At 42.6% G+C, this 26,264-nt stretch overlaps 1 protein-coding gene across 4 annotated transcripts in view; it reads left to right on the top strand.

The window, feature by feature from the left end:
• Positions 1-26,264, top strand: part of RARB (retinoic acid receptor beta) — a 751,528-nt gene that overhangs the window by 683,063 nt on the left and 42,201 nt on the right. For all 4 annotated transcript variants that reach the window (XM_033930170.1, XM_033930168.1, XM_033930169.1 and 1 more), the window contains 2 exons: positions 4,550-4,726; positions 21,450-21,654. In XM_033930170.1, coding sequence (XP_033786061.1) covers positions 4,550-4,726; positions 21,450-21,654 — 382 coding nt within the window. The remainder of the gene's footprint in view (positions 1-4,549; positions 4,727-21,449; positions 21,655-26,264) is intronic.

The following is a 26,264-nucleotide window of genomic DNA, read 5'->3' as shown; positions in this document are numbered from 1 at the left end:
TATTCTATTCATTTTTCATGTACACATAATATCTTATTAGTTCATAATGGTAACATAAAATTTAAAAAAACACAAAGCACACTATACGCAGAGAAAATGTTAATTATCATTTATATTTGGGGGGTTTTCAAATATGTCAATGCAGATGACTTTAAAATATGCAATGTCACCTCAGTAACTATAGAAAAATAGCAAATATATTGCAAAATATAGATAGCAGATATAAATTCTCAAAACTGACACATTTTGATCAAAACTGACACATTTTGATCACTAGATTGAAAATAAAATCATTTTTCCTACCTTTGCTGTCTGGTGATTTCATGAGTCTCTGGTTGTGTTTCCTTCTGACTGTGCATCCTTTCTTTCTTTCTGCACTCAAGCCCAACAATTGTCTCTTTCTATTCATTCCCTCCTTACTTCCTATGTCCTTAGAGTCCCCAGTGCCTCCTTCCTATGTCCCCAGTGCTCCTTCCCATGTCCTTAGTGCCCCGAGTGCCTTCTTCCTATGTCTTCAGTGCCCCTTCCCATGTCCTTAGTGCCCCCAGTGCCTTCTTCCTATGTCCTTAGTGCCCAGAATGCCTTATTCCTATGTCCTCAGTGCCCCTTCCCATGTCCTTAGTGCCCCCAGTGCCTTCTTCCTATGTCCTTAGTGCTCCTTCCTATGTCCTTAGTGTCCCCAGTGCCTCCTTCCTATGTCCTTAGGGCCCCTAGATCCAGTGTCAGTTCTCCTTTGTACCTTCCTCTGTTATGATCTTGCCTCTCTCTGCTCTTCCTCAGGGTCTCTCCACCTCTGTCTGCACCTCCCATAGGCCTGCATCTGCCTCCTGTCTTTCCCCTTTGGAATAGGTCTTTCTCTCTCTAGTCTTTCTTCTGCTTACAACCCCCCCTCCCTTCCTCTGCCTCTTTCTCTCCTTCCTTCCTCCCTCCCTCCCTCCTTCCTATGTCCCCCTCACTGCCTTCCATCCTTTGTCCCACCCCCTCCCCTGAAGCCAGCCAGCCTGCCTCCCTCCCTTGCCATAGCCAGCCTTCCTGCCTGCCTCCCCCTCACTGCCTTCCAGCCTTTGTCCCACCCCCTCCCCGAAGCCAGCCAGCCAGCCTCCCTCCCTGCCACACCGAATATGAGAAAGCTCAGCAACCAACAGCCTGTCTGTCTGCCTCCCTCCCTCCGAAACCTACCACCGATTTTTCTGCTCCCCCCTCCGGTCCGCCGCCACCCGCTGCTACTTCCTGCCCACTGCTACAACCGCAGGAAAGGCATGTCCAGGTGTTGGTCCAGAAGCCTTCTCCCCGATGTCAATTCTGACATCAGAGAGGAAATTTCGGGCCAGCAATGCAGCGATTGGCTGCTCCGGAACTTCCTCTCCAATGTCAGAATTGATGTTGAGGAAAAGGCTTCTGGGCCGGCGCCTGGATATGCCTTTCCAGCTGTTGTTGTGGCGGCGAGCGGGGAAGCAGGGAGAGAGCCCATTCTCCTGCAATCACCTGTCCCGTTGTCCCTACACACAGCTTCGGGACGCTGTCTCTGAAAACAGGACATTTCGGCATCCCGAAGCTGTGCATGGGGACAACAGGACAGGGGATCTGAAAAGAGGACGGTCCCGTTCAAAATAGGACGTATGGTCACCTTAATCATAGGATTACTTTTCAGTCAATGCCTGAGTGCTGATTGGCTCAGACACTGACAGGAAAGTAAGGCTTGACAAGTCAGCGAGCCCCCCCCCCCCCACACACACACACACACCTAGCAAATTTTAAAAAAAGATCCTTAAATTGAAGGACAGCAAGAGGGATGCCTACTTCCTCTCACCATCAGGGTCCCTTGCTTCCCCCAACAACCCCCCCCCCTGATATCCCCCCCATACCTTTACACCTCTTCAAAATGGTGGGCCTTCCCCTTCCCGGTGCCTCCTGGGAAGGGGACTAAGGCTCTGATTGGCCCAAATGCCTAATCCCTCTTCCATAGGAATTTGGGATTAAGGAAACAAATACAGTATTTACAAAACAAGTGGGAAAAGCATGCCTAGCATGGTTCATGCTATTTTTTCTAACCCTTCTGCATATATGTGTATGTGGTAGTAGCAGGGGTAGTGTTTCTGAGTGAGGCAATTTGTGGAGTGCTGTGGCAGATTTGGGAGAGGGAGTGAGGGTGGTTTGTGGTGTGATGGGCCAGTTACAGGAGGTAGTTTTGTGTATGAGGAGAGTGTGCAGGGTAGAGGGGCAGTTTGGAATTGGGGCATTAAAGGGGTATTTTGGTAAGGGTGGGGCAGTTGCTGGGGGGATAGTTTTCAAGCATGGGAGCCTTTAGGGAGGGTTGGAAGAGTGGAGAACAGCAGAGAAACAGTCTGAAAGGAGAAATTCCCTAATTTTCATTTCAGTGTATCTAAGTTTCTATGCTACAGAAACCGGGACTCCTTTTCCGGTAGAAATGCATTGGACCATTTTGAAAGTGAAGCTTATTCCTCTGGAACCCTCAGTCTGATATGGCTCATTTTTAAAACATATGTTCAGGTTTTCTCACTTGCCAACTTTCAGTCTAGCGGCCCATTAAATGTTCAGATACAGGTAGTTATTTATGCTGTCATAGCCCCTTTTATATAATTATTTGCAACTTCCATTGGATTGGAAAGGGGAAAAAGACATAACCTCTTTTCTAAATGTTATGTTATACAAGACAAGGAAATATAACTTAATAGAGTCAATATTCCAAGTGTGATAGATCACCATATGGCAATTCTGTTACATGTGCTTTGTACAATGCATTTAAGTAAAAAAAAAATATTATAGCATTCTAGAACAGTGGCTCCTGAACCTGTCCTGTTGGACACATGCCTCCCTCCCCCCAGTATTTGAGTTTTCAGTATAATCATAATTAGGGTTACCAGATTTTTTGTTGGAAATCTGGATCTCTAGATCCACCCCCCCAGCCCCGCCCAGTCCCACCCATCCCGCCCCATTATGCCCTAGCCCCACCCCCAATCCTGCCCTGCCCCCTGCTGCCCGCTCCTGCGTGGATGCCCTCCTGCCTGACATTGATTACTTCCAAGCTTTTCAAAACCTGGACAAAGTGCCAGGTTTTGAAAAGCTGTCCGGATCCCCAGACAGGACCTCAAAACGAAGGCATGTCCGGGGAAATACAGATATTTGGTAAACCCTAGCCATAATGTTTATGCATGAACAAAATTTGCATGCAATGGAGGCAATGTGTACAAATGTATTTTCCTGAATATTCATTGCTGATATCCTGAAAAACAGATAGGTTTGGAAACTACTGTTCTAGAATAATGACCCTTTCACATAAGCACATAAGCAGTGCCTCCGCTGGGTCGGACCAGAGGTCCATCATGCCCAGCAGTCCAGGACCTGTGTAGTAGTCCTCTATCCATACTCTTCTGGGGGGGGGGGGGGACACCCGCTCAAACTCAGAGGAGGGAAATTTAATGGTGACACCAGGAAGTATTTCTTCACAGAAAGAGTGGTGGATCACTGGAACAAGCTTCCAGTACAGGTGGTCAAGGCCACCAGCATGCTTGACTTTAAGAATAAATGGGACATCCACGTGGGATCCTTGCGAGGGTCGAGATAAGGAACTAGGACATTAGCACCCAGACCTAATGGGGGGGTCAGTAGTGTGGGCAGACTTGATGGGCTATAGCCCTTTTCTGCCGTCAACTTTCTATGTTTCTATGTTTCTATCCCCTTTTCTTCAGAAAGTTGCCCAATCCCTTCTTGAACCCCAATACTGTACTAGAAACGCCTTCACCGGATCAGACTTTAGGTCCATCTATTCCGGCTCCCAGATTTCAGCTATAGATTGTCGAAAGGGAAGAAAAATGTTCAACATGCAAAGGACTTGATTTGGAAAAGGTTTTCTCACATTTTGTGCCTCTGGGAAAAACCTTTTAGAAGTCAGACCCAAAGTGAAGTAAATGGTTGAAGGCTCGTAGAAATGACTTTATCCAGACACAGACAAATATCGCATGCCCCAAAACATCCAGCTACATTTATATCAATGCTAGAGCGAATATTTGAGTTCAGCCGTGCATTTTTCTAAGATTCATCAGTAAACTGTCTCGCTCAATGCGATCATTACAGAATGGCAGAGAAAAATGATGGTGACATTTGGGAACTCTTAAATTCATTTGTATTCTAGCACAGATGGGCTCTGCAGTCTTGAGTAATAGAGAAATATCTCAAGAAATTCTTAGACTGCTGAACCAAGCAAATGACAGCAGCATCCAAACCTGAACTCTTCCAGAAAATGCAAGGAATATTACCTCATTAATATAAAGCAGTGATTCTTACGCTAGGCCTCAGAAAACGCCGAGCTAGTCAGATTTCTGGATATCCACAATGACTATGCATGTGACAGATTACTGTGCACTGCTTGCAAATGCATCTCATGCATATTCACTGTGAGTATCCTTAAAATCTGACTGGCCAAGTGTGGCCGATTGACTGGGTTGAGAGCAACTGCTCAAAAATATTTCTAGTGCTGGTCTTCTCACAGTTGGTTTATATAACGTGGTATATCTTCTGTCCTCTTTAGAACTCCAGCGCAGATCACCGTGTTCGGCTGGATCTGGGACTCTGGGACAAATTCAGTGAACTTGCTACAAAGTGCATTATTAAAATAGTGGAATTTGCAAAGCGATTACCTGGCTTTACAAGTTTGACCATAGCAGACCAGATCACATTACTAAAAGCAGCGTGCCTGGATATCTTGGTATGTATCAGTTTTCTCATTGTAGTATAAGTGTGTGTTATACTTAAAAGTGTTAAGGTAAAGTGTAATATATATGAACAGGCAGTCCATGGGTTAAGAACGAGTTACGTTTTTAAAGCTGTTCTTAAGTCGGATTTGTATGCAACTCGTAACTTGTAGATTTTGAGATTCTTGCTGCTTATCTCTCCTCCCAGCTGACAAAAGGGCCAACGGTCCCTACCAGTGTTCCTTCTAAGGTACAGCATGCACAACCACACACTGTTCTTAATGTGGCCATGGAACATTCTTGAAGCTGCTGCAGGAGAAGTGTTGGAGTCTAGGACAGTGTTTTTCAACCTTTTTACACCTAAGGACTGGCAGAAATAAAATAATTATTCTGTGGACCGGCATCGGTCCGTGGACCGGTGGTTGAAGAACACGGGGCTAAGTCGTAGGCCAAACCCCGCCCATCTCTACCCAATCTCCACCCCAGATTCCACCCCCATAATAGTACTAACTGCACCTTGCACGTCCCGTGCCTCATCTGGAAGCCTTTCCTCTGATGTTGCAACGTCAGAGAGAAGGCTTCCGGTTCAGGCGCAGGATGCCCGTAGGAGCCACTGCCCGTGGCTTTGTGCACTGAATCAGTTAGCAAGAGGGAGCTGGCTCGAAGATAACGCCGCATCGATCGCACCATGGACCAGCGGTTGAAAAACACTGTTTTGGGCCTGATGCACGTGCTGGCCCTGTGGACTGGCAGGAAATTTCTGTGGACCGGCACTGGTCCATGGACCGGTGGTTGAAGAACACTGGTCTAGGCCACTGGAAATACTGTTCAGTGAAATCAAATGAAGCCACAACCACGTTCTTAAGTACGAGTCATACTTAAGTCGGGTATCTGTAACTAGAGGACTACCTGTATATAATATTCTTGTTATTATTTACTTGGATTAGCTGTCACCTAGTTCAGTTGTAGCTCAAGGTGATTTATAAAACTAAAAAAAGTAAAACTTAGGGCTCCTTTTACTAAGCTGCGCTAACGGTTTTAGCGCGTGCTACATTTTCCCGCGTGCTACACGCTAATGCCTCCATAGAGATGGCGTTAGTATTTTCCGTGTAGCGCGGGGGTTAGCGCATGCTAATCTTCAGCGCGTGCTAAAAATGATAGCGCAGCTTAGTAAAAGGAGCCCTTAGTTTTATAGACCGCGTCATCAACCAAGAGGAGCTCGACTCGGTTTACAATAATGTAAAAACATAATACATAAAATTTGACAAGAAAAAGTAGACTGAAATAGTTAATTTCCAAAATGTTTAGCAAACAAAAAAGTTTTCAGAACTTTCCGGAATAAAGCAAAAGAGCCTAAACGTCTTAATGTAAGCGGTAAAGCATTCCAGAATTCGGTTAATTTAAAAGCAAAAGAATCACTAAATCTCTTAAAGGTTCTTTTTTTACCACTGAGAGAGGGAAATGCAAGTTTTAATTTTTGAGAACTTCTGTCAACATGAGATCTATGAACATTCCAGTCTATATTCAGGTACAGTGCATATCCGCCTGTCCCAGGAGGACTCACAATCTGATTTTGTACCTGAGCTATTGACTTGACCAGAACCACAAGGTTATGGGATCCCTTTTACTAAAGCTTAGTGTCTGCTAGTGGACTTTATCAAGTGCTGAGTGGCATGTGGCACTTAGGGCTTCTTTTACTAAGGTGCGCTAGCGTTTTTAGATCCAACATGTGTGAACGTATCTAAATCTGCCTCTGATGGGGAGAATGGGAGATAGAGTCAGGGGAGTATTGGCAATGCTCTCTAGAAAAGAGTCAAAAGGATGACTGCTGTTTGGACCTGGAATGAGGTTGAGATTTCTTCTGTGTCTTTTGATGCTTTGTATGGGGACCACTGACCAGCAGGCCTAAAGAATGATGATGATGGCTGATTGTAACAATGTTTCATGTTATAGTAGTATGTATGTCTAGATGGAACAGAGTATCTTCTAGAAGAAGAAGATGCCCGAGAGGTTTGAGGCTTAAACAAAATTGTCATGGTGTGTGTTTTTTTAAAATTTTATCAGCCACTTCTTTAGTTGAAATCTGTTTTTATTAACAAGAAAGAACCACAAACAGGCAAGGGCAAAATGTCCACTTCTTTAATCTTGTCTCCAAACAAGGCACATCTGAAAGGTGCTCCTGGACTGAAGTTTCCATATCAGAGACCCTGAGACAAGATAAATGACACTTAGCAATTGCCACTGCTGATATTCTAGAACAGGGGTGGGCAACTCCGGTCCTCAAGGGCCATAATCCAGTCGGGTTTTCAGGATTTCCCCAATGAATAGGTATTGAAAGCAGGGCATGCAAATAGATCTCATGCATATTCATTGGGAAAATCCTGAAAACCTGACTGGATTCCGGCCCTCGAGGACTGGAGTTGCCCACCCCTGTTCTAGAAGGTGCATCAAATATGTCAGACAGGAAGAGAAGGGGGCACAGAAAATGGCTAATCTCCAAAGGCTACGTATTACTGTAGTATGAACAAAGAGAGGATCTGAAATGCAGAGAGGTCTGTTCAATTATGAACCTAGGGTAGATATGTCCTAGAATAATTTTATTATTCCCTCCTGGCAACAATTCTGCAAATTTTATATGAAATATATTGACTCTTACTGCAGATTAAGACTGTTGCCCAATAAATATTATGAAAGTTGCTCCAGTCACCTTCAAAGCCAAGCTTTATAATTGGCTTTCTTCTTTATTATTGACTGGTACATTTCCTGAGGATTTAGGTCAGATTTTGATCACACCGATTGTAAAAAAATCCCAAGGAATCTATTAAGTTGACATCGAATTACAGACCTATTGCGAGCATTCCCTTATTTGTAAAGCTGATGGAAGGTTTGGTTAACCAGGATTTAGTAATGTATTTGGATAAATTCAGCATACTACAAGATAGTCTGGTTTTCGATCATTGCTAGATTCTGCAATTAGATTTAAGTAGTGCCTTTGATCTAGTAGATCATGTTATTCTGATTGACTGTTTGGAGTCAATTGGACTTTCTTGTAATGTGTTAAAATGGTTTTAGGGTTTTTTGAGTAAATGATCGCATCAAGTCTACAGTGATAATAAACAATCCTGCAGTTGGGTAAATTCTTGCGGAGTTCCGCAGGGCTCTCCTCTATCCCCTACACTGTTTAACATTTACCTTGCCTCATTGGGGAATTTATTGCAAAGTTTAAAAGTTAAATTTTATATCTATGCGGACAATATCACTATAGTTATTCCCCTTGACTTCTGAGATAAAGGATCATCTGTCGTTTATTTTAAAGCAAATTGAATTGTGGATGACCGAATTTAAATTGAAACTTAATTCAGATACAACCAAATTTTTTCTGGCGAGCCCGAATGATAAAATTAAAGATTTATCGATTTCTTTGAATGATCAGGACTTTCCTATTCACTATTCTATAAAAATTCTGGGAGTGACATTGGACCGATACCTTATTTTAGACGAACACACGGATTTATTAATTAAAAAAATGTTTCTCAATATTATGGAAACTCAGAACCATCAGAAACTATTTTGATGCAGTATCATTCCATCTATTGGTTCAATCTTCCATTTTAAGCATGCTTGACTATTGTAACATCATTTATTTGGGAACTTTTAAGAAAACCCTTCAAAGACTCCGAGTTATTCAAAATTCGGCAGTTCGATTGATTTTTTGTTTGAAAAATGGGAACATATAAGTGTCTATTTTCAAAAACTACACTGGCTGCCCCTGGAAGCAAGAGTTTTGTTGAAATTTTTTTTGTCTTTGTTTTAAATCAATATTTGGTTTGGCCCCTACGTACTTGGTTTCTCATTTTAATTTGGATTGTTCTATTAGGTCTACACGTAGAATTCATATGTTCACTTATCCAACAATAAAGGCCTGTCGTTATAAAAGATTCCTGGACAGAACTCTTGCTTTCTAGGCAGGTAAATTGAACGATTGGCTGGGTAACATTATCATGCACTCCTCATCCTATTTTAGTTTTAGAAAATCAGTAAAAATGAAATTGTTTCATCGATTTGTAACCTAAGAATTTTACTGTTTTTACTTCTTTTATTCTGTATGCATGTATTTGATGATTTTGCATTGTGACTGTTTTTCTGATTGTCCAGCACAGCACTTCTTATTGTAAACTGCCTCGAACTATTATGGCTTTGGCAGTGTATAAGAACAAATTATTATTATTATTCTAGATGATCAATTCAATAAAAATGACTGTGAAGAAATACGAGTCAGGCGCTACATACAGAGCAAGTGATTTGTGATTTTATCATGCTTCTTTTGATGACTGCAAAATTCTTCATATATAGGCTACAACAGCTACTCTTGTCATTTGTCGCCTTCTACTGTATTAATCACTTAGGGGCCCTATTTCTAAGCTATGAGAGGTGCTAATGCATGCCTAACATGACACAATTGGCTTAACGTGGGACTTGCTGATAAATATCTAAAATAAATATCTAAAATAATGCAAGTCTTTTTTTTTTTTTCTAGAAAAAAAAAAAAGACTTGCATTATTTTAGATATTTATGCAAAAGTTTTTATTTTATTTTTGTAAATTTTTTGAAGGAGTATTTCCACGGCAGAGAATGGGTAAAGAGTGGGAATAGAAGCATTAACCAGTTAGTGTGTATACATGAGCATTTGGTAACTGGTTAATGCTGGAGCCCTTGCCACCTTCTAAATCAATGTAAGACTCAGAACTGTTTGGAAGTCCTCTCAAAAATCATGCTGACAGCAAAGCTAAATGGCGTAATGGACCAGTGTTACTCATCAGCTGTACACCACTATGAATTTACTGTGCAAATGTATAAATATAATCATAAAGTAAATCGCACAAATTTTCCTCACATTAGCATTGAAAATACATTTAACTAAACCTCTGGAGTAAATAACTCAAAAGGCTTATAAGGTTCCACGAGTCCAAATAATCCCCACTTTGTGCTGAAATTTCATCTCATGTTAATTTTTTTTAAATTGCCATTAGTGTACAACCATGAATGAAACAAATACAAAAAAAAGGCCTTTTCATGACCGCTCAAGAAATAGGTTTAGTGCATGGAAAACACACACATAAGGGTGCGCTAAGCCCACTGTCCCTTAATTCAGACATTAAAATGTTCTTTTCGTCCTACTGCTTAGGCAGAAGAGCACAGACATTTTTCATTTTTTCTTTCATGTCTTCCTTTACTGAAGTACAGACAGAACATACGAGTACTCATTCCTAAATCAAGTTATCTGCTGAAGAATAAAGGGTGCTATCTTTTATTTAACTCTCTCAATTTTAGCTCATAGGAACAGACAACCAGAGAAACCTGGCTCAAATCCCACTCCTGCTCCTTGTGATCCTGGGCAAAATCACTTAGGGGCCTTTTTACTAAGGGCTCCTTTTACTAAGCTGCGCTAGCGGTTTTAGCGCACGCTTAGCGTCTGCTGCATTGCCGTGTGCACTAGACGCAAATGCCAGCATTGAACTGGCATTAGTTTTTAGATCAGTGGGTGCTTCAAGTCATCACTCAGGGCTATGCCCTATGCTTGATCAAAAAGCCTCCAAGCCACCCACCAAAACGTCTCTTTTCAACTCCCTCCAGAAGACCCTCCTTCATCAAGAACTCTTGGTCCTTCTCCAGCTAAGCACAATAGAACCTGTTCATCTGCAGGAGAGAGGCCGGGGGTTCTACTCGAGGTATTTTATGATACTAAAAAAGACCAGAAGCCTTTGAAATATTCTACTCACAAAACTCTGAGGCCTAAACAAATTTTTTTCTGAAGGAGAAGTTTTGCATGGTCTCTCTAGGAATCCTTCTGCCCCTACTAGAAAAAGGAGATTGGCTTTACTGTCTAGATATCGAAGAAGTCTACACTCACATAGTTATAATGTCCTTCTAAGAAGGCTAAACAAGAATATTTTCCTAGAAGCTTGGATACATCTGATAACAAACCTAAGACCCTGTTTAGCTTTCTTAGAAAATATGGTAATCTCTCTACATGTAGAATAGATAGAATAGTAGTTATGAAGGATTTCAATCTCCTGGGTTCTTTTGTAAAATAAAAGAAGCAATTAGCAGGGAAGAAATACTCTGCAGAATCGCACTTGGTTGCTCTTCAATGAAGGCTCTCGACAAAGTATTCAAAGGCAAGGAAATAACATTCCAAACAAAGATCAGACTTGTCCATGCACTCATTTTCACAGTGGTCAATTATGGATTTGAAAGATGAATACTATGGAAACAAGACAGAAAGAAGGTGCTGGAGAAGGATTTTGGTGCAGGAGAAGGATTTTATGTGTGTCATGGACTGCCAGAAGACCTTACAAATCGATTCTGGAAGAGATCAATCTGGCTATGTCACTTGAAGCTCAAATAATGAAGTTGCAACTGTCTTATTTTGGTCACACCATCAGAAGAGAAAGATCATTGACGAAGGATATTATGTTTGGGAAAGTCAAAGGAACCAGGCAAAGGGCGACCTGCAATCAGATGGCTGGACACGCTGAAAACAACCATATGGACGATGCTGGAGGACCTTACAGGACCTTACCGGACTTTTTAGATCTGTAATTCATCAAGTTGCTAGGATTCAAACACAAGTCGATAGCACCTAACACCAAATAAGTATAGAACTGCTGTTGACACTACACCAGATTCAGACTTATTAGCAAAATTCTATGTTCAAAAGGTTGAATCTCCTTGCGATGTCATTCCTCTCCTTACTCAGTCAGTCTCTGGTTCTACTTGTCATTTTGTTACTCACCTCAGAAGTCTACGATTTATTATCTAAGTGGGATAAGTTCTGTTTGCCATCTTTGACTCAATTCTCAAAGACAGTGGCAGCTATGCGCATGACATTTTGCCCATTAGACCATTTGCCATCATCATGGCCTTCTTGCTTTGGCCAATCCAATCCAATCCTTAGTCTTACATACCGGGTCATTCCCCAAAGGGACTCAAACTGGTTAACAAAAGAAGAACATAGGAGAACAATAATTGGACAGGAAATTCATCTATTACCATCCCTTATTTGTCAGCTAAAAATTTCTTAAACAGATACGTCTTCAAAGTTTTTCTAAAACATGTCAAAGAGGAAAAAAGTCTGATTTCTGAAGAGAGGTCATGCCAGATTTTCACCAAAGTAAATGCCATAGAGTGTGAAAACCTAAAGTTTGAATACCTCTAATAGAAGGGAATACTAATTGAATATATGTATACCTCTAGTAGAAAGAGGTCGATGAGAACTGAAAGAAAGGGTAAATAATGGGGAAAAAAATCCCTTATAAACTTTTAAATACAACATTCGCATATTTGAACTGAACCCTCCTATATAACGGGAGCCAATGCAGTGCCCTCAGTTATGGAGTAACATGATCGTATCTATTCTTACCAAAAATCAATTTGGCAGCTGTGTGCTGGATAAGCTGTAATCTCTTTAAGTTACATTTACTTAAACTGATGTAAAGAGAATTTACATAGTCTTAATGAGCTAATATAATAGCCTGGACCAATACAGCAAAGTGATGTTGATGAAAAAAAAAGACGAACCCTCCTTAACATTCGTAAACTAAAGAAGCATTTTTTAGATACATTGTTAATTTGGTTAATCAAAGAAAGAGTAGAATCCAAAACAAACCCAAGGATTCTAGATGAGAAATCAATCTTCAAGGTATCACCAGAATTTAGTCATATGGAAGAGGGTAAATTATGTGTAGTAGGGCCAAACCATAGAAGTTTAGTTTTGGTGGCATTTAATTTCATACGCACAGAGGAGGCCCAACCTTGAAGTCGTGAAATTGAAGAATTAATATCTGCTGTTAAATTCGACAATGATGTCTGGAAAAAGGCCTGGCTTGTTTCAATCCTGAAACAAAAATCATTCAAATCAGCTTCTCCAGCTATCACCCAGTCTCCAACATATGCTTCATTGCAAAGATTGCAGAGAAATTATTTTATTTACAACTTCTTGATTTCAATAAGATCAATACTTTACATTCTTTTCAAACTGGTTTCCAGCATAGACATTTCATTCTGCTTCCCCTGTATACCTTTCATCAACAACAATTCCATACACTCCCTAAACTACCATTCCCTTGAGTTTTTGCACCATAACAGTCACATCTACAGCAATGTCAAACTTTGGAGTTCATAGGAACACTCTTGAACACCGTTCAGGGTCAGGCTGTTCTATCCGAGCAGAGCACTGACAGTCTCATTCACCTGTGGCAAACAATCTCCACCCTCAAGTGGACTTCCACACACCAGATCTTAAACCTTCTTGACCGCATAGCATCAATGGTTCACGTAATACCTATCTACTCTAGTACAAATAGCTCCAGATATCCGGCATAGATCTCTTCACTTCCCCTCTCAACCACAAATTCCCACTATTCTGTTCCAGACTTCTTTGCCCCCAATTGCATTGTGTCGGATGACTTTCTACTTCAATGGGGGGGGGGGGGACACATTCCTCTATGCATTTCTTCCAGTCCCTCTCATAAGGAAAGCTCTACTCAAACTTTGCCAAGATCAGGGCACCATGATTCTCATAGCACCACTGTGGCCACGCCAGGTTTAATTTCCACTCCTCCTAGAGCTTTTGATCAGGAAACCATGGAAACTGCAACCGTTTCCAATACTGTTAACTCAGAATGAAGGATCCCTACTTCATTCCAAACCCCACTCATTAGCACTAATAGCATGGCTTCTTTCATCGAACAAGCAAATGCTTTCTGCTTCTTGACTTGTTATTGCAGCATCTAAAAACCTTCCATTCAGCACTATTATCACTTCAAGTGGTACAATTTTCTTCCTGGTGTGCATTACATTCTCTGGAGCCTATCTCATGTCCACTTCCATCCATTCTCAACTATCTTCTCTACCTCTCTAATTCTGGTCTAAAAACCAGTTTGTTTAGCGTTCATCTTACTGTTATCAGTGCATTTCATTCCCGCCTGGACAACAAACCTCTTTCTGCACATCTCTTAGTAGCCTGTTTTATGAAAGGCCTATTCCAAACAAAACTACCTATCAAGCCTCTACCTGTGGCTTGGGATCTTAATGTGGTTCTCTGTGCTCTTATTAAATCTCCCTTTGAGCCACTTAAATCTTGATCTCTCAAACTACTTACTTGGAAACTCGTTGTCTTCAAAGTCCTCATGTCTGCACACTGTGTGAGTGAACTTCAAGCTCTTGTATCAGATCCTCCCTATTCAAGGTTCTATCATGACTTATAAGATCATGAAGGGCATAGAGAGAGTAGAGAGGGACAGATTCTTCAAACTTTCAAAAAATAAAAGAACAAGAGGGCATTCGGAAAAGTTGAAAGGGGACAGATTCAATACAAATGCCAGGAAGTTCTTCTTTACCCAACGGGTGGTGGACACCTGGAATGCGCTTCCAGAGGACGTTATAAGGCAGAGTACGGTACTGGGGTTTAAGAAAGGATTGGACAATTTCCTGCTGGAAAAGGGAATAGAAAGGGTATAAATAGAGGATTACTACACAGGTCCTGGACCTGTTGGGCCGCCGTGTGAGCGGACTGCTGGGCAAGATGGACCTCAGGTCTGACCCAGCAGAGGCATTGCTTATGTTCTTATGTTATGTTCTTATGACAGAGTAGTCCTTTGAACAAACCAAGGGACCCAACACGGTCCGTGTTTCAGAGAACACACCTTCTTCAGGGGTCCATGGTTGATAAGGTATAAGATAATCCGCAATAAAAAGGGTATAAAGCAAACGCCTGTGTGAATTGGATTGCAAGCCAGCAGTGCACACAGGCGTTTGCTTTATACCATTTTTATTGCGGTTTATCTTATACCTTATCAACCATGGACCCCTGAAGAAGGTGTGTTCTCCGAAACACGGACTGTGTTGGGTCCCTTAGTTTGTAATAAGGTGATATTAGCAACTGCATTAATATTTGGTACAATAAACATAGCCTGCATCTTGTACATTTTGATCTGCAGTTTTTCTTTTGTTTTGTGCTTGCACTCTGCATCTGAGACATGATAGTAGAATCCGAACTTGGAATCACCTTTGTTGCAGAAACGTGGCTAAAGGACAAATCAGATCCTCTAGTCTTGGAAATTTGCCCAGCAGGCTATGAAATGATACAAATAAATAGACAAAAGAAAAAAGGAGTAGTAGTAGCTATAATATAGAAAACTCTATTAGAAATAGAGAAAGTTAACTCCTTGTGCAACCAGACTTAGAAATCCTACTCTACCAACTAAAATATGACCCCGCACAACAGCCTCTAGACCTCATGCTTGTCTACAGACCCCCTAGCCCAAATGTGTTCCAAGGTACCCCATCAAATAGAAAAATAGACATAGAAACATAGAAGATGACGGCAGAAAAGGGCTACAGCCCATCAAGTCTCCCCACTCTGCTTACCCACCCCCTGTCTATGCCCTAATGACCCAATTTTCTTATCTTGACCCTCGTAGGGATCCCACATGGGTATCCCATTTATTCTTAAAGTCTGGCACACTGTCTGCCTCGATCACCTGCACTGGAAGCTTGTTCCAATGATCAACCACTCTCTCTGTGAAGAAATACTTTCTGGTGTCGCCATGAAATTTTCCGCCCCTGAGTTTGAGCGGATGCCCTCTTCTGGCCGAGGGTCCCTTGAGAAAGAAAATATCATCTTCCACTTCGACACGTCCCGTGAGGTACTTAAATGTTTCGATCATGTCTCCCCTCTCCCTACGTTCCTCGAGAGTGTAGAGCTGCAATTTGTTCAGTCTCTCTTCGTACGAGAGACCCTTGAGCCCCGAGATCATCCTGGTGGCCGTCCGCTGAACCAATTCAATTCTGCGCACATCTTTACTGTAATGTGGCCTCAAGAATTGCACACAGTACTCCAGATGAGGAGAATGGCACGCCGACAATCGCATGTCGGACATTTGCACTCCAGCACGCACTGAGACCAGACAATTTTTTTTTAAATTGGGGGAGGGGGACAGGTTCCCATAATCATCATGTAAACCTTACCCTAACACTAGATAGCAACTGAATGTTTTCAGTATAGTGTGTGTGGGGGTTCCCCCCTCAAAAAAGAGGGTTACTTTGTAACCCTAAAAAAATAATAAAATTGTCAAGTCTTAGTGCAGTACTTGCTGGCATGCAAATGTCCGTCGCGCATTTGATTGATGGGTCACCGTGTTCCAAAGGTATATGAATTCATATCCAAAGCTATGCTATCATATACCTCCCTGACTTCAACCTGCCATTGGAAAATAATTCAGATGGAGACAAATATGATCTAAGACGATTCCTTAATAATTTCTCCTTTTTCCACACAACAGCTGGCTCGACTCACAAAAAGGTCCACTCACTGGATATGGTCACAACAAATAAACCTAACTTGGTATCGTTTATCGAATGGACACCTTCAGTCTGGACAGATCACTATCTATGCGATTTCACCCTAAACTGTAGATCCTCCCATGTAAACCCTAACCTAAAAAGAATGACAATCAAAACTCAAGGAAAGATTGACATTCAACTGTTTTGGGAAAGAATAAAAACCTCGCTACAGACAATAAATCACAATCCCGAGGTTACTTCTGAATCTTTACAAGTGAGTGGGAGTTTGGAGTTAAAATAAGCCTCAAAAATGTGGGCTTTTAGCCTAGAATTTGAATACTGACAGAGACAGAGCTTGACATACTGACTCAGTCAGTCTGTTCCAGACATACGATGCAGCAAGACAGAAGGGACAGCATCTGGAGCTGGCCGAAGAGAAGAAGAGTACAATTAAGAGAGACTTACCTGATGAACGGAGTTCCCGGGGAGGAGTATACCCTTACTCCACCACTACCACATTACCACAAGCAGATCCATCATTTATACTGAGGATCATTTCAGGCTCATCCTGCTATTTGGCTCATTTCTACCATTCTAGAACTTATTTTTCACCTCCCGTTTTGTATGAAAAAAAAGTAGGACTACATATCCCAGAAGGCTCAGATACTGGGAACTGAAAAAAAAAAAAATTCCTATCTCAAAGTGCTCCTAATAGCCTGGTGTTAGTGAAGCGCTCTCCATGATTATCTCATCAGATCTCAGTATTGTGTACCTGTTGTTTGGTTTCTTCCTAGAGTCTGTTCCAGATAATTTATAGCTGAAGCCATTAATCATGACCATGCTGAAAATGTGCAGCTTCAAGCCCCATCATTATGAAGAGAGTATTAACTGCTTTGACCTTTTCTTCTTTTTCTGTCAGAAGTAGCTTTGAACATCCCTTATCTAAGACAGTGATATATTGGATAAACAGAGAGAGAAGAACTATTCTCTGGGCAGTGAAAAAAAAAAGGGAAAGGCAGAGGTCGCCCTACAGTTCTCGTTATTCACCTCTCATTGTCCCTTTGCTGAGAGGCTTTCATTCATTGCAGATTGTCTCATCATTATTGTGTGTGGTCTCTCGAAAGGACAGAGCCATCTATTACTGATTGCATGCCTGTCACTGCTACCACTATTATGATAAGTCAGAGTTAAGTCCCTCTTGCAGCAAAAGACAGACGGTAATTTATAAACGGTGACATTTTCTCAAGCACCTACTGCTACGAAGCTGTGGGAAGAGAACTTATTTATCGGCACATGGTGCTTTCAAATAGTTACATTATTGCAAGAAAAGAGTTTATAAAATATTTTCAAATATTTGTGGCCTTAACAAGCATCCGTCGGTTCATACCATGTTGAGGGCTTTTTCTCTCTCTCTCTCTCTCTCTCTCTCTCTTAGGCATCGTTGACATTGTCTCACTACTTGGGAGAGGCCTGACCTCTTCTAAGTTATAGCCAAGGGTCTTGTGGGTGGCATCATTTGATTCTGAACATAATGCAACAGTGTAAAAACTAGAAATGTCAAGGATAATTTTATAAAGTTGTGCCTAGGTACATTTACACACATCTATTTATAGCTATCTAATAAATGGCTCTTTTAACAAAGCTGTGTTAAGCTTTTTTCATGCCGGCAGCGGCGGTGTTAGCTCGGATGCTCATAGAATTCCTGTGAGCGTTGGAGCTAATACCGGCGCGGCCGGCAACAAAAAGGCCTAATGCGGCTTTGTAAAAGGGGGGGGGAGGGGTGAAATCAAGAACTCGCCCACTTGATTTTATACAAAACGAGCACAGGTGTGAAATAACATGTATATGTAGATGCTAGCACTTAGACCCAAATTCATCCAAAGCTGGCCACGTAAATTTGGGCACAGATCCCAGATCTGAATGTAATTAATTAACAAGCTATTAACAATCACGAATTGGTGTTAATTTGCAATTATGTGGGTTTACACATGGATCTACCCTGTGCTCTGTTCTAGAAAATGTGCACCTGTGTTTTATAGTACACAACTCAATAGGGGGCGTGGCCGTGGGAGGGGCAGGGGCTTTCCCAGAAATGAGCCAACTGCCTTTAGTTGTGTGCCAGCATTTATACCAGATTTCAGCAGGCATAAGAGCCACAACCAAAGTTACTGTAGGTGTAAGATCCACACACAGCACCTTTTCCAGAATACTAGTTTAACGTAGATCTTCCCGGTGCCTAACTTTCAGCACCATGTATAATTCCCATGTACTATATACCAGTTTGAGGGCTGCTGTAAATGTTAATGCACAGGTATCAGAAGGGAGCTAGAAGAGACATCATAACAAATCAAAAATACAGTAATATCAATGTAACCGGGGTTAAAAATAATAAATTAAATGTTACCTGGGGGGAGGGGGGTTTAGGCAGAGCCCCAGAGCTGATCCAGACCTATTTTTTGGATCCCATGCCAGATCTAGTGATCGTGCCAATTTCCACAAAGGTGTGGGGGCTGAGAAGAGGAGCCCGGTCTTCGCAAGCCTTAGGGATTTGTTTCTTTACAGGGGACGCCACTGCAAGGCCCCAGCTTTGCCTGAGCTCGGAGTCGACTCAAGCCAACGTCCTTGCATGTATGACATCATTGCACGTGTGTGTTTAATGACATCGCCACACATGCATGTGTGGATGCATGGAGACAGACACAAGGGGGCCCAGAGAAAGGGAAATGAGCCCTGGAAGACTAGGGTTACCATATTTCTGAAGACAAAAAAAAAAAAAAAAGAGGACACATGGCTCCGTCCTGTCCCCACCCCTCTCCTGGGCAGCTTCTGACACGGGACCGCTCTGCTGAGGCATGCGCTGTCAGCTGTGCCAGTCCTCTGCCTCCACCCACCCCACCCCCTTCTTAAAGCACAGCCTCATCCCAAACTGCCTCCCACTCTTCTATAATGCTGCAGCCTGAACAAATAGAAGAACCCCCACCTCCACCCTTATCCCTGAAGCATTCACAGCCAGAACTAGTGCAGAGTATTGGATGTCCTAAACCAGTGGTGCCCAAAACGTCGATCGCGATCTACCGGTCGATCGCAATCTACCGGTCGATCGCAAAGGCAACGCTGGTAGTTCTCCTTAGCATTCCCCCGGTCACTGTTTCACCTTTAAAGTAGTGGAATTACGGCAGCCTGCAGAGCGAACGTAGCAGACTGCCGTCTGCCTCTGTAGCACGTTCCCTCTGCTGCTGCCCCACCCCCGACGTCAGAGGAGGTGCGGGACCACGGCAGAAAGAACGTGCTACAGAAGCCGACGGCAGCCTGCTACGTTCATTCTGCAGGCTGCCGTAATGAACTTTCAACTGTGGTAGGCCCAGAGGGAAAAACGGAGGTGAGGAATCCAGTCTACATGCGATAAGGCCCCGCATGTCGGGGTAAAATTGTGCCTGTTGTGAGGGCCCCGGAGGGAGGGGGATTGTCTTAGAGATGCTGGATTGGGGGGGGGGGGGGAGAGAAGAGACAAAAGGACCTTGAGAAGGGGCAGGAAAGCAGCCTTGAACCAAAAGGGAGTGGGAAGATAAGGCTGATCCTGGACTACTAGAGGGGTTAGAGAGGTTGAAACACTCTGAACTGAGGAGAGAGAGATGCCAGGCCCTGGGGAGGGGGGAAGACAAAGAGAGTGAGAGAGACAAAGACCTGGGCCAAAGGTGGGGGGACTCAAAATGTTAGCAAAAGGAAGATAGAGAGAGGGAGAAACCTGAAATAAAGGTGAGGCAGAAGAGACAGAGGGGGAGAGACCCCTGAGGAAGAACAGAGAGATGCAAGATCAGAACAGAGGAGGGAGACATGTTGCCAATAGGGGTGGAGGAGAGAGGAAGAAAAGCTGGACTCCTGGAAGGACAGAAGAGGTGCACTCGCTATATAGATAAATAAATATGGGGGTCTTTTACTAAGGCGCGCTAGCCAATTTAGCGCGCACTAAATGCTAACGCGTCCATAGAATATAATGGGCGCATTAGCACTTAGCGTGCGCTAAATTGGCTAGCGCCATAGTAAAAGAGGGGGTATATGTTGAGTATTTTTATTGTTGATTTTAAAAGTAGCTCGCAAGCCAAAAAAGTGTGGGCACCCCTGGCCTAAACAAATCTTCAAATGTAACCAATCGGTTTGCGAACCCTTTGCGACCAAATTTCCCTCCAACCCCATTCACTAGCGCCTATAGTGATCCGATCCCGACCCTCCCATGCAAAATAGCCAAGCGACTGATTCACTAACAATTGCTTGTCTATTTCGAATCGGGTTTTACTATTGACAAACCCCACTGCTGCAGACCTGTCGGTAACTGAGTTACCGACAGGTTTGCGGGTTTTTTGACAGGCCTGCCTGCCTTTTTAATTCATTTTTTTTCCCATGGCACAAATATTTTGCGTATGTTACGCATGCAAAATATCTGCCCCATTAAAAAAACAGCTGAGGCCCCCCCCCACCCCGACAAATGCGCGTGCGCAGGAATTGATGCTATTACTTACTCACAGACCTTAATTTCCTCCCAACCCCAATAGCCTCCTGTGAGGTTTGTTCCTTTTTTTTTGGATGGTATTCACTATTCAAACAATGAGTGTTCCAAGCCTCAGTCTGGTGTTCCAGCTGCCTCACTAGGTATTCCAAGCCTCACTCTGGCACATCAATTGCCTCACTCAGTGCATCCTAAAACTCATTCTGGCATCACCAGAGATTTTTATTACTCTCCCATGGGAATCCTGTGGCAACTTCTTCCATCCCTGTGGAATCCTGTGGGTTCCATGAAATTCCCATGATCCCTAGCCCCATGCAGCTCTCAAATTCACATACATCCTTCCCAAAATTTCAACTAAGTCCAACTCGAGTCTCTGACAAAACTCTGTGGTGCTGAATTTCAGACATATTAGCAGAAAATGAATAACCAAGGCACCATAGCTTGTCTGACAGATCCCAGAATTTTTTAGGGATACTTAAATGTATGACTGAGTAAATCCCACCTTGAATGGGCAAAAGATGCCAAAGCACATATTAAAAATTACAAAAAATATTAATAATAAAAATCATTCTTCTCAACTAGCATAAGCTGGGCAAATCTTAACTGGCTCTCCTCAGCATGCAAATCAGCCTAAAGCTGAACGAGATTGAGGTTGCCCAATCCAAATGAGTTGTGAAAACTGGTTTTTTATATTAGGCTGCAGCTAATTCAGAAATCTAGAAAAAGAATTAGAACTGAAAAAAGGTCCAGTAAGTGTAGAACTCAAGCTAGAGGCATCCAGCACTGTTGACAATACTCCTATTTGAATAAAAGAGATTACAAATTAATTTTAGTTGGAAAAGAGGTCTCAGGCCATCAGCCATAAAAGCTTTGTTCTCCTTCCACAGATTCTTCGAATTTGCACAAGGTACACACCAGAGCAGGACACAATGACTTTTTCAGATGGCCTTACCTTAAACCGAACTCAGATGCACAATGCTGGATTTGGTCCCCTAACTGACCTCGTGTTCACATTTGCCAATCAGCTTCTGCCTTTGGAAATGGATGACACAGAAACAGGCCTGCTTAGTGCCATCTGTTTAATATGTGAAGGTATGGTTCTTCATTATTGTGCCATTCTTCAGAAACTGCAGTAAATTTTTTTTCCACATTGGTTTATAACACAACACCAAGGAAATGCACACAAGTGTATTTGGTACCTATGGTTATATTGCTTATATTTTGATACTAAGAGAAGTTTGGGTGTCAGGTCAAAAGCGCACCGGGACAAAGGCGCACGCAGACAATTGAGCGCAGCGCGGAGGCGTGCACCACAGAAAATTACAGTTTTTATGGCTCCGACGGGGGGGGGTTGTGGGGGGGAACCTTTACTTAATAGAGATCGCACCGCATTGTGGGGGTGTTGTGGGGGGGTGTGGGGGGTTGTAACCCCCCACATTTTACTGAAAACTTCACTTTTTCCCTGTTTTTAGGGAAAAAGTTAAGTTTACGGTAAAATGTGGAGGGTTACAACCCCCCACAACGCCGGCGCGATCTCTATTAAGTAAACTGGGGGGGCTCCCCCCAAAAAAACCCCGTCGGAGCGCCTAAAAACTGTAATTTTCTTCGGCGCACGCCTCCGTCTTGCGCTCAGTTGTTGGCGCGCGCCTTTGTCTTTAGCGGGGGTTGTCTATGAACCAAAGTTTGTTCCTACAGATGTTCCACATATACCAAACATTCGTTTCCATAAACTTACAGGAGTTTTGCCATGTCGCAACATTTTGATACAAAATATCTAATTCGCAACTGTCCTATGTTGACCAAACTTCAGTAAAGAATGTTTCTACTGCCAGACTTAACGGAAGTTATTATTCAGGGATGTGCATTTTGTTTTGAAGCAAAATGAATAATACAATGAATTGGCCTTGTTTTGATTAATTTAAAAAGAAATGGGGAAAATTAATAGAAATGAAATTTGTTTTATTTTGTTTCATTTCAGGAATCGCACACGGTATTTGAAAGTTAATGTACAGTTTTCCAGAAACAGAAATAAATTAAAGTAAAAAAAAAAAAAAAAAAAGGAAGAAGAAATAATCCCCCCTCCCCCCCAAAAAAAAAGTATCAGCTAAACACCAAATAGAAACTTGAAGGGGTGAAGCAATTATGCGATAAATGGAAAGATGTACTTTAGGGGTCAAAATGCTTTAATGTAAAAAAATAACTTTTCCTAAGATATTATACCCTCTTCAAATATCCCCTTTTGGATCCTGGGATGGGAGGAAAGATTTTATAGAAGCAGAGTGCAGCGGTCTCTATGGCACTGAAAAATTCCTATGCTACGCTACCATAAATTGATGATGAGTAAGCTGTATAACGTGGCAACTCTGCACAGATGAGTATGTGGGCTGTATAGAGGGGATTCTGGCACTGTCCTTATATGACACTTTGACTGTATTACTAAGCCACAAGTGTCTGATGGGTCCCCGTGGGCAAAAGGTTTGCAGGGACCTTGCAGAGGGCATGGAGGTGGTGGCGCCAAGCTTGGAAACTTTCTGGTTATGTCTCCCCGTTTCTTGCATTGGTGGGTAGCCCACAGTTTACACCAGGCGTGGGGAATGCATATTTACAACAATGGGTGAACCTGGGGTGTCCCATCTTTTAAACAGTTAAAGCAAAAGTGGCGCATACCAAATACCCATTTCCCCCCTAATTCTATGTGTATCGCTCAAAATTGCACGCACAGATTTGGGCATGTGTCCAAATTGTGCACGCAATTTACTTGCTTAATTTGCCAATTAGCGCCAATAATTGGACGCTAACAATCAATTATTGCTGCTAATTGGCAATATGTACAGATGTGTGCATTAATTTCTCCACATGGATCTGAAAAGGGGGTGTGGCATTGAAAGGGCACTGGTGAGCCAGGGGGTATTCTAGGATTTGTACATAGGGCTAGATTCACTAACTTCCCCGAATCGGAACAATCCATTCCCAATTCAGGCAGGTCCGACTAATTCACTAACCTAAAATATGCAGGTGGGGGTGATCAGAAGAACATCCCCATCTGCCTATACGAATCGCGCATGTGCAGACCTGTCCTAGCCGTGACTTTTTTTTTTTTAAAACTTTAAACTTTTGCAGCATGCAGCCCCGCTTTAAAACCATGAGCTTGCACTGCAGGGAAGGGTGGCAGAGAGCAGGAGAGTCGGGGCAAGCAGGCAGGAGATATCGGGGCAGGCAGGCAGGCAGGGGGTTCGGGGAAGGCAGATAGGCAGGGCAGTCGCAAAGGGCTTCATCGACTGGTCTTGAGCAGTCGCTTTTTGCGAGCCCAGTCAGATCAATAAACTGTTTAGTGAATCGCATCCCTGCCTACTTTGCATGCAGTCCCCCTCATTTGCATGTGTGCACCGGAAGCGGATCGCTACACAGATTAGTGAATACTGCAGGAGGGAAATATGGTCACTAAAGGCTCACAAACCGATCGGTTTGCTTAGTGAATCTAGCCCATAGTGTTATAGAATTTAGGGGATCCATGGCAAGGTTAGGTGCAGGGATTTATGCCAGGATTCAGTTGGTGTAAATCTTCACACGCAAAATTGGATATGAATCCCGGCTTTAAATGCTATTCTATAAATAGTGCCCATCTTGGAGTGCCATTTATAGAATACTGCTTAGTAGTGCTGCCCGATTCACGATTCAAATCGGTTCACCGATTCACTTCGGGTGAATCGATTCGAATCGATTCAAATTTTTAAAAAAATCAGTTTCCCGATTCGGACCCTCCCGCCTCACCCCCTAAAGCAGGAGCGGCATATGCTGGACTTGGAGGGGGAGGAAGAAAAATGGGTCTAAAAATAGAGGAGACAATGGGATTTAGGGAGGGAAGGAACAGAAAGGGAGAAAAGTTGGACACAAGGGATGGTATAGAGATACTGGATAGGAGGGTAGTTGGGAAAAGAAAGGGAGAGATGGTGGACCCTGGGATGGTGGGGAAGGAGGGAGAGATGCTGAATGAAAGGGTAGTTGAGAAAAGGTGGATTTGTGGATGGAGGTTAAAAAAAGGAAAGATGCCAGACCTCCTGGGGAGGGAAGGGAAATGAAAGGGGAGGATAGAGATGGCAGATGGATGGTTAGCACGGAGAAATAAGAAATAAGAAGACCCTGACAAGCAAGTTATCAGAAGACAACCAGAGCCTGGGACCAACAGGATTTGAATAATGACCAGACAACAAAAGGTAGAAAAATTAATTTTATTTTCCATTTTGTGGTTACAATATGTCAGATTTGAAACGTGTATCCTGTCAGAGCTGGTGTTAGACCGCATACGTGAGCTAGGATTTAACAGAGGAAAAGTCTTTTTTGTTTGTTTATTTTGTTTACACCACAGCGCCAGTGTGGTTAGGAGAAGGCAAAGGGGGTGAGAAGAGGCTATAAAATAAACCCACCAGGATGTTTGAAAAAAACACCCAATTGGGCAGGAAAATTGAATCGAATCGAAAAACCAATTCAATAGGCTGAATTGAATTGAATCTTTTTTCCCTGAATCGGGCAGCACTACTGCTTAGCATAAATTTTTGGCACCAAATTTGGTCACCATTCATAAAACTGAGTCCTTTATACTTGCAAATACTGTATATTATTACTAGGACACCTTAAAACAAAAAGACCAACAGAGCATAATGTGGAATGATGTATATCAGGAATGTAGCCAGGATTCAATTTTTTTTGAGGGGAGGAGCAGCAGGGGTGGACTTGGGGGGGGGGGTAATGCATTTTCTCTCAACTCTCCCTTCACCACTGCATTAATAATTTTACCTTAGCTAACAGAAATATCCAATCCCTGCCAGCTAATGAGACCTCCTTCCTGGTGGCGGGCAGAAAAGCAAACGAGATGCTAGGAATTATTAGAAAAGGGATGGTATGACTAAGAATGTAATACTGCTTCTGCATCTCTACGTGGTGCAATTTCACCTTACATATTGCATTTAGTTCTGGTCGCCTTATCTCAAAAAAGATACAGTGGAACTAGTAAAGGTTTAAAAAAGAGAGACCAAGATGATAAAGAGGATGGAAGTCCTCTCGTATGAGGAAAGACTAAAGAGATTAGGAATCTTCAGCTTGGAAAAGAGAAGGCTGAGGGGAGATAACGATTGAAGTCTGCTAGATTCTGAGTGGATTGATTTTTTACTCCATCCAAAATTGCAAAGACTAGGGGACATTTGATGGAGTTACAGAGAAATACCGTACTTAAAAAAACCAATAGGAGGAAATATTTTTTTCACTCAGAGAATAGTTAAGTTCTGGAATGCGTTGCCAGAGGATGTGGTAAGAGCAGATAGCGTAGCTGGTTTTAAGAAAGGTTTGGACAAGTTCCTGGAGGAAAAGTCCATAGTCTGCTATTAAGATAGACATGGGGAAGCCACTGCCTGCCCTGATCGGTAGCATTGAATGTTGCTACTGTTCAGGTTTTTGCTAAGTATTTGTGACCTGGATTGGCCACCGTAAAGACGGTATACTGGGCTAAATGAACCACTGATCTGACCCAGTAAAGCTATTCTTATGTTTTTCTTATGTTCTTATAAACTGCATCAGTGCTGCCTCAGCAGAAAAGAACCTTACACAAATTTGCACATCGCATTTATATCACGGGGGAATATGAGTACTGTATGAAGTTGTGGGATACTGACATCATTTCTCTGATGTTAAACATACAGGGTTCTTGG

Source organism: Geotrypetes seraphini, chromosome 2, assembly GCF_902459505.1.
Source record: "Geotrypetes seraphini chromosome 2, aGeoSer1.1, whole genome shotgun sequence".
In the NCBI taxonomy this organism is placed as follows: domain Eukaryota; kingdom Metazoa; phylum Chordata; class Amphibia; order Gymnophiona; family Dermophiidae; genus Geotrypetes; species Geotrypetes seraphini.
This window is presented reverse-complemented; position numbering and strand designations above follow the sequence as displayed.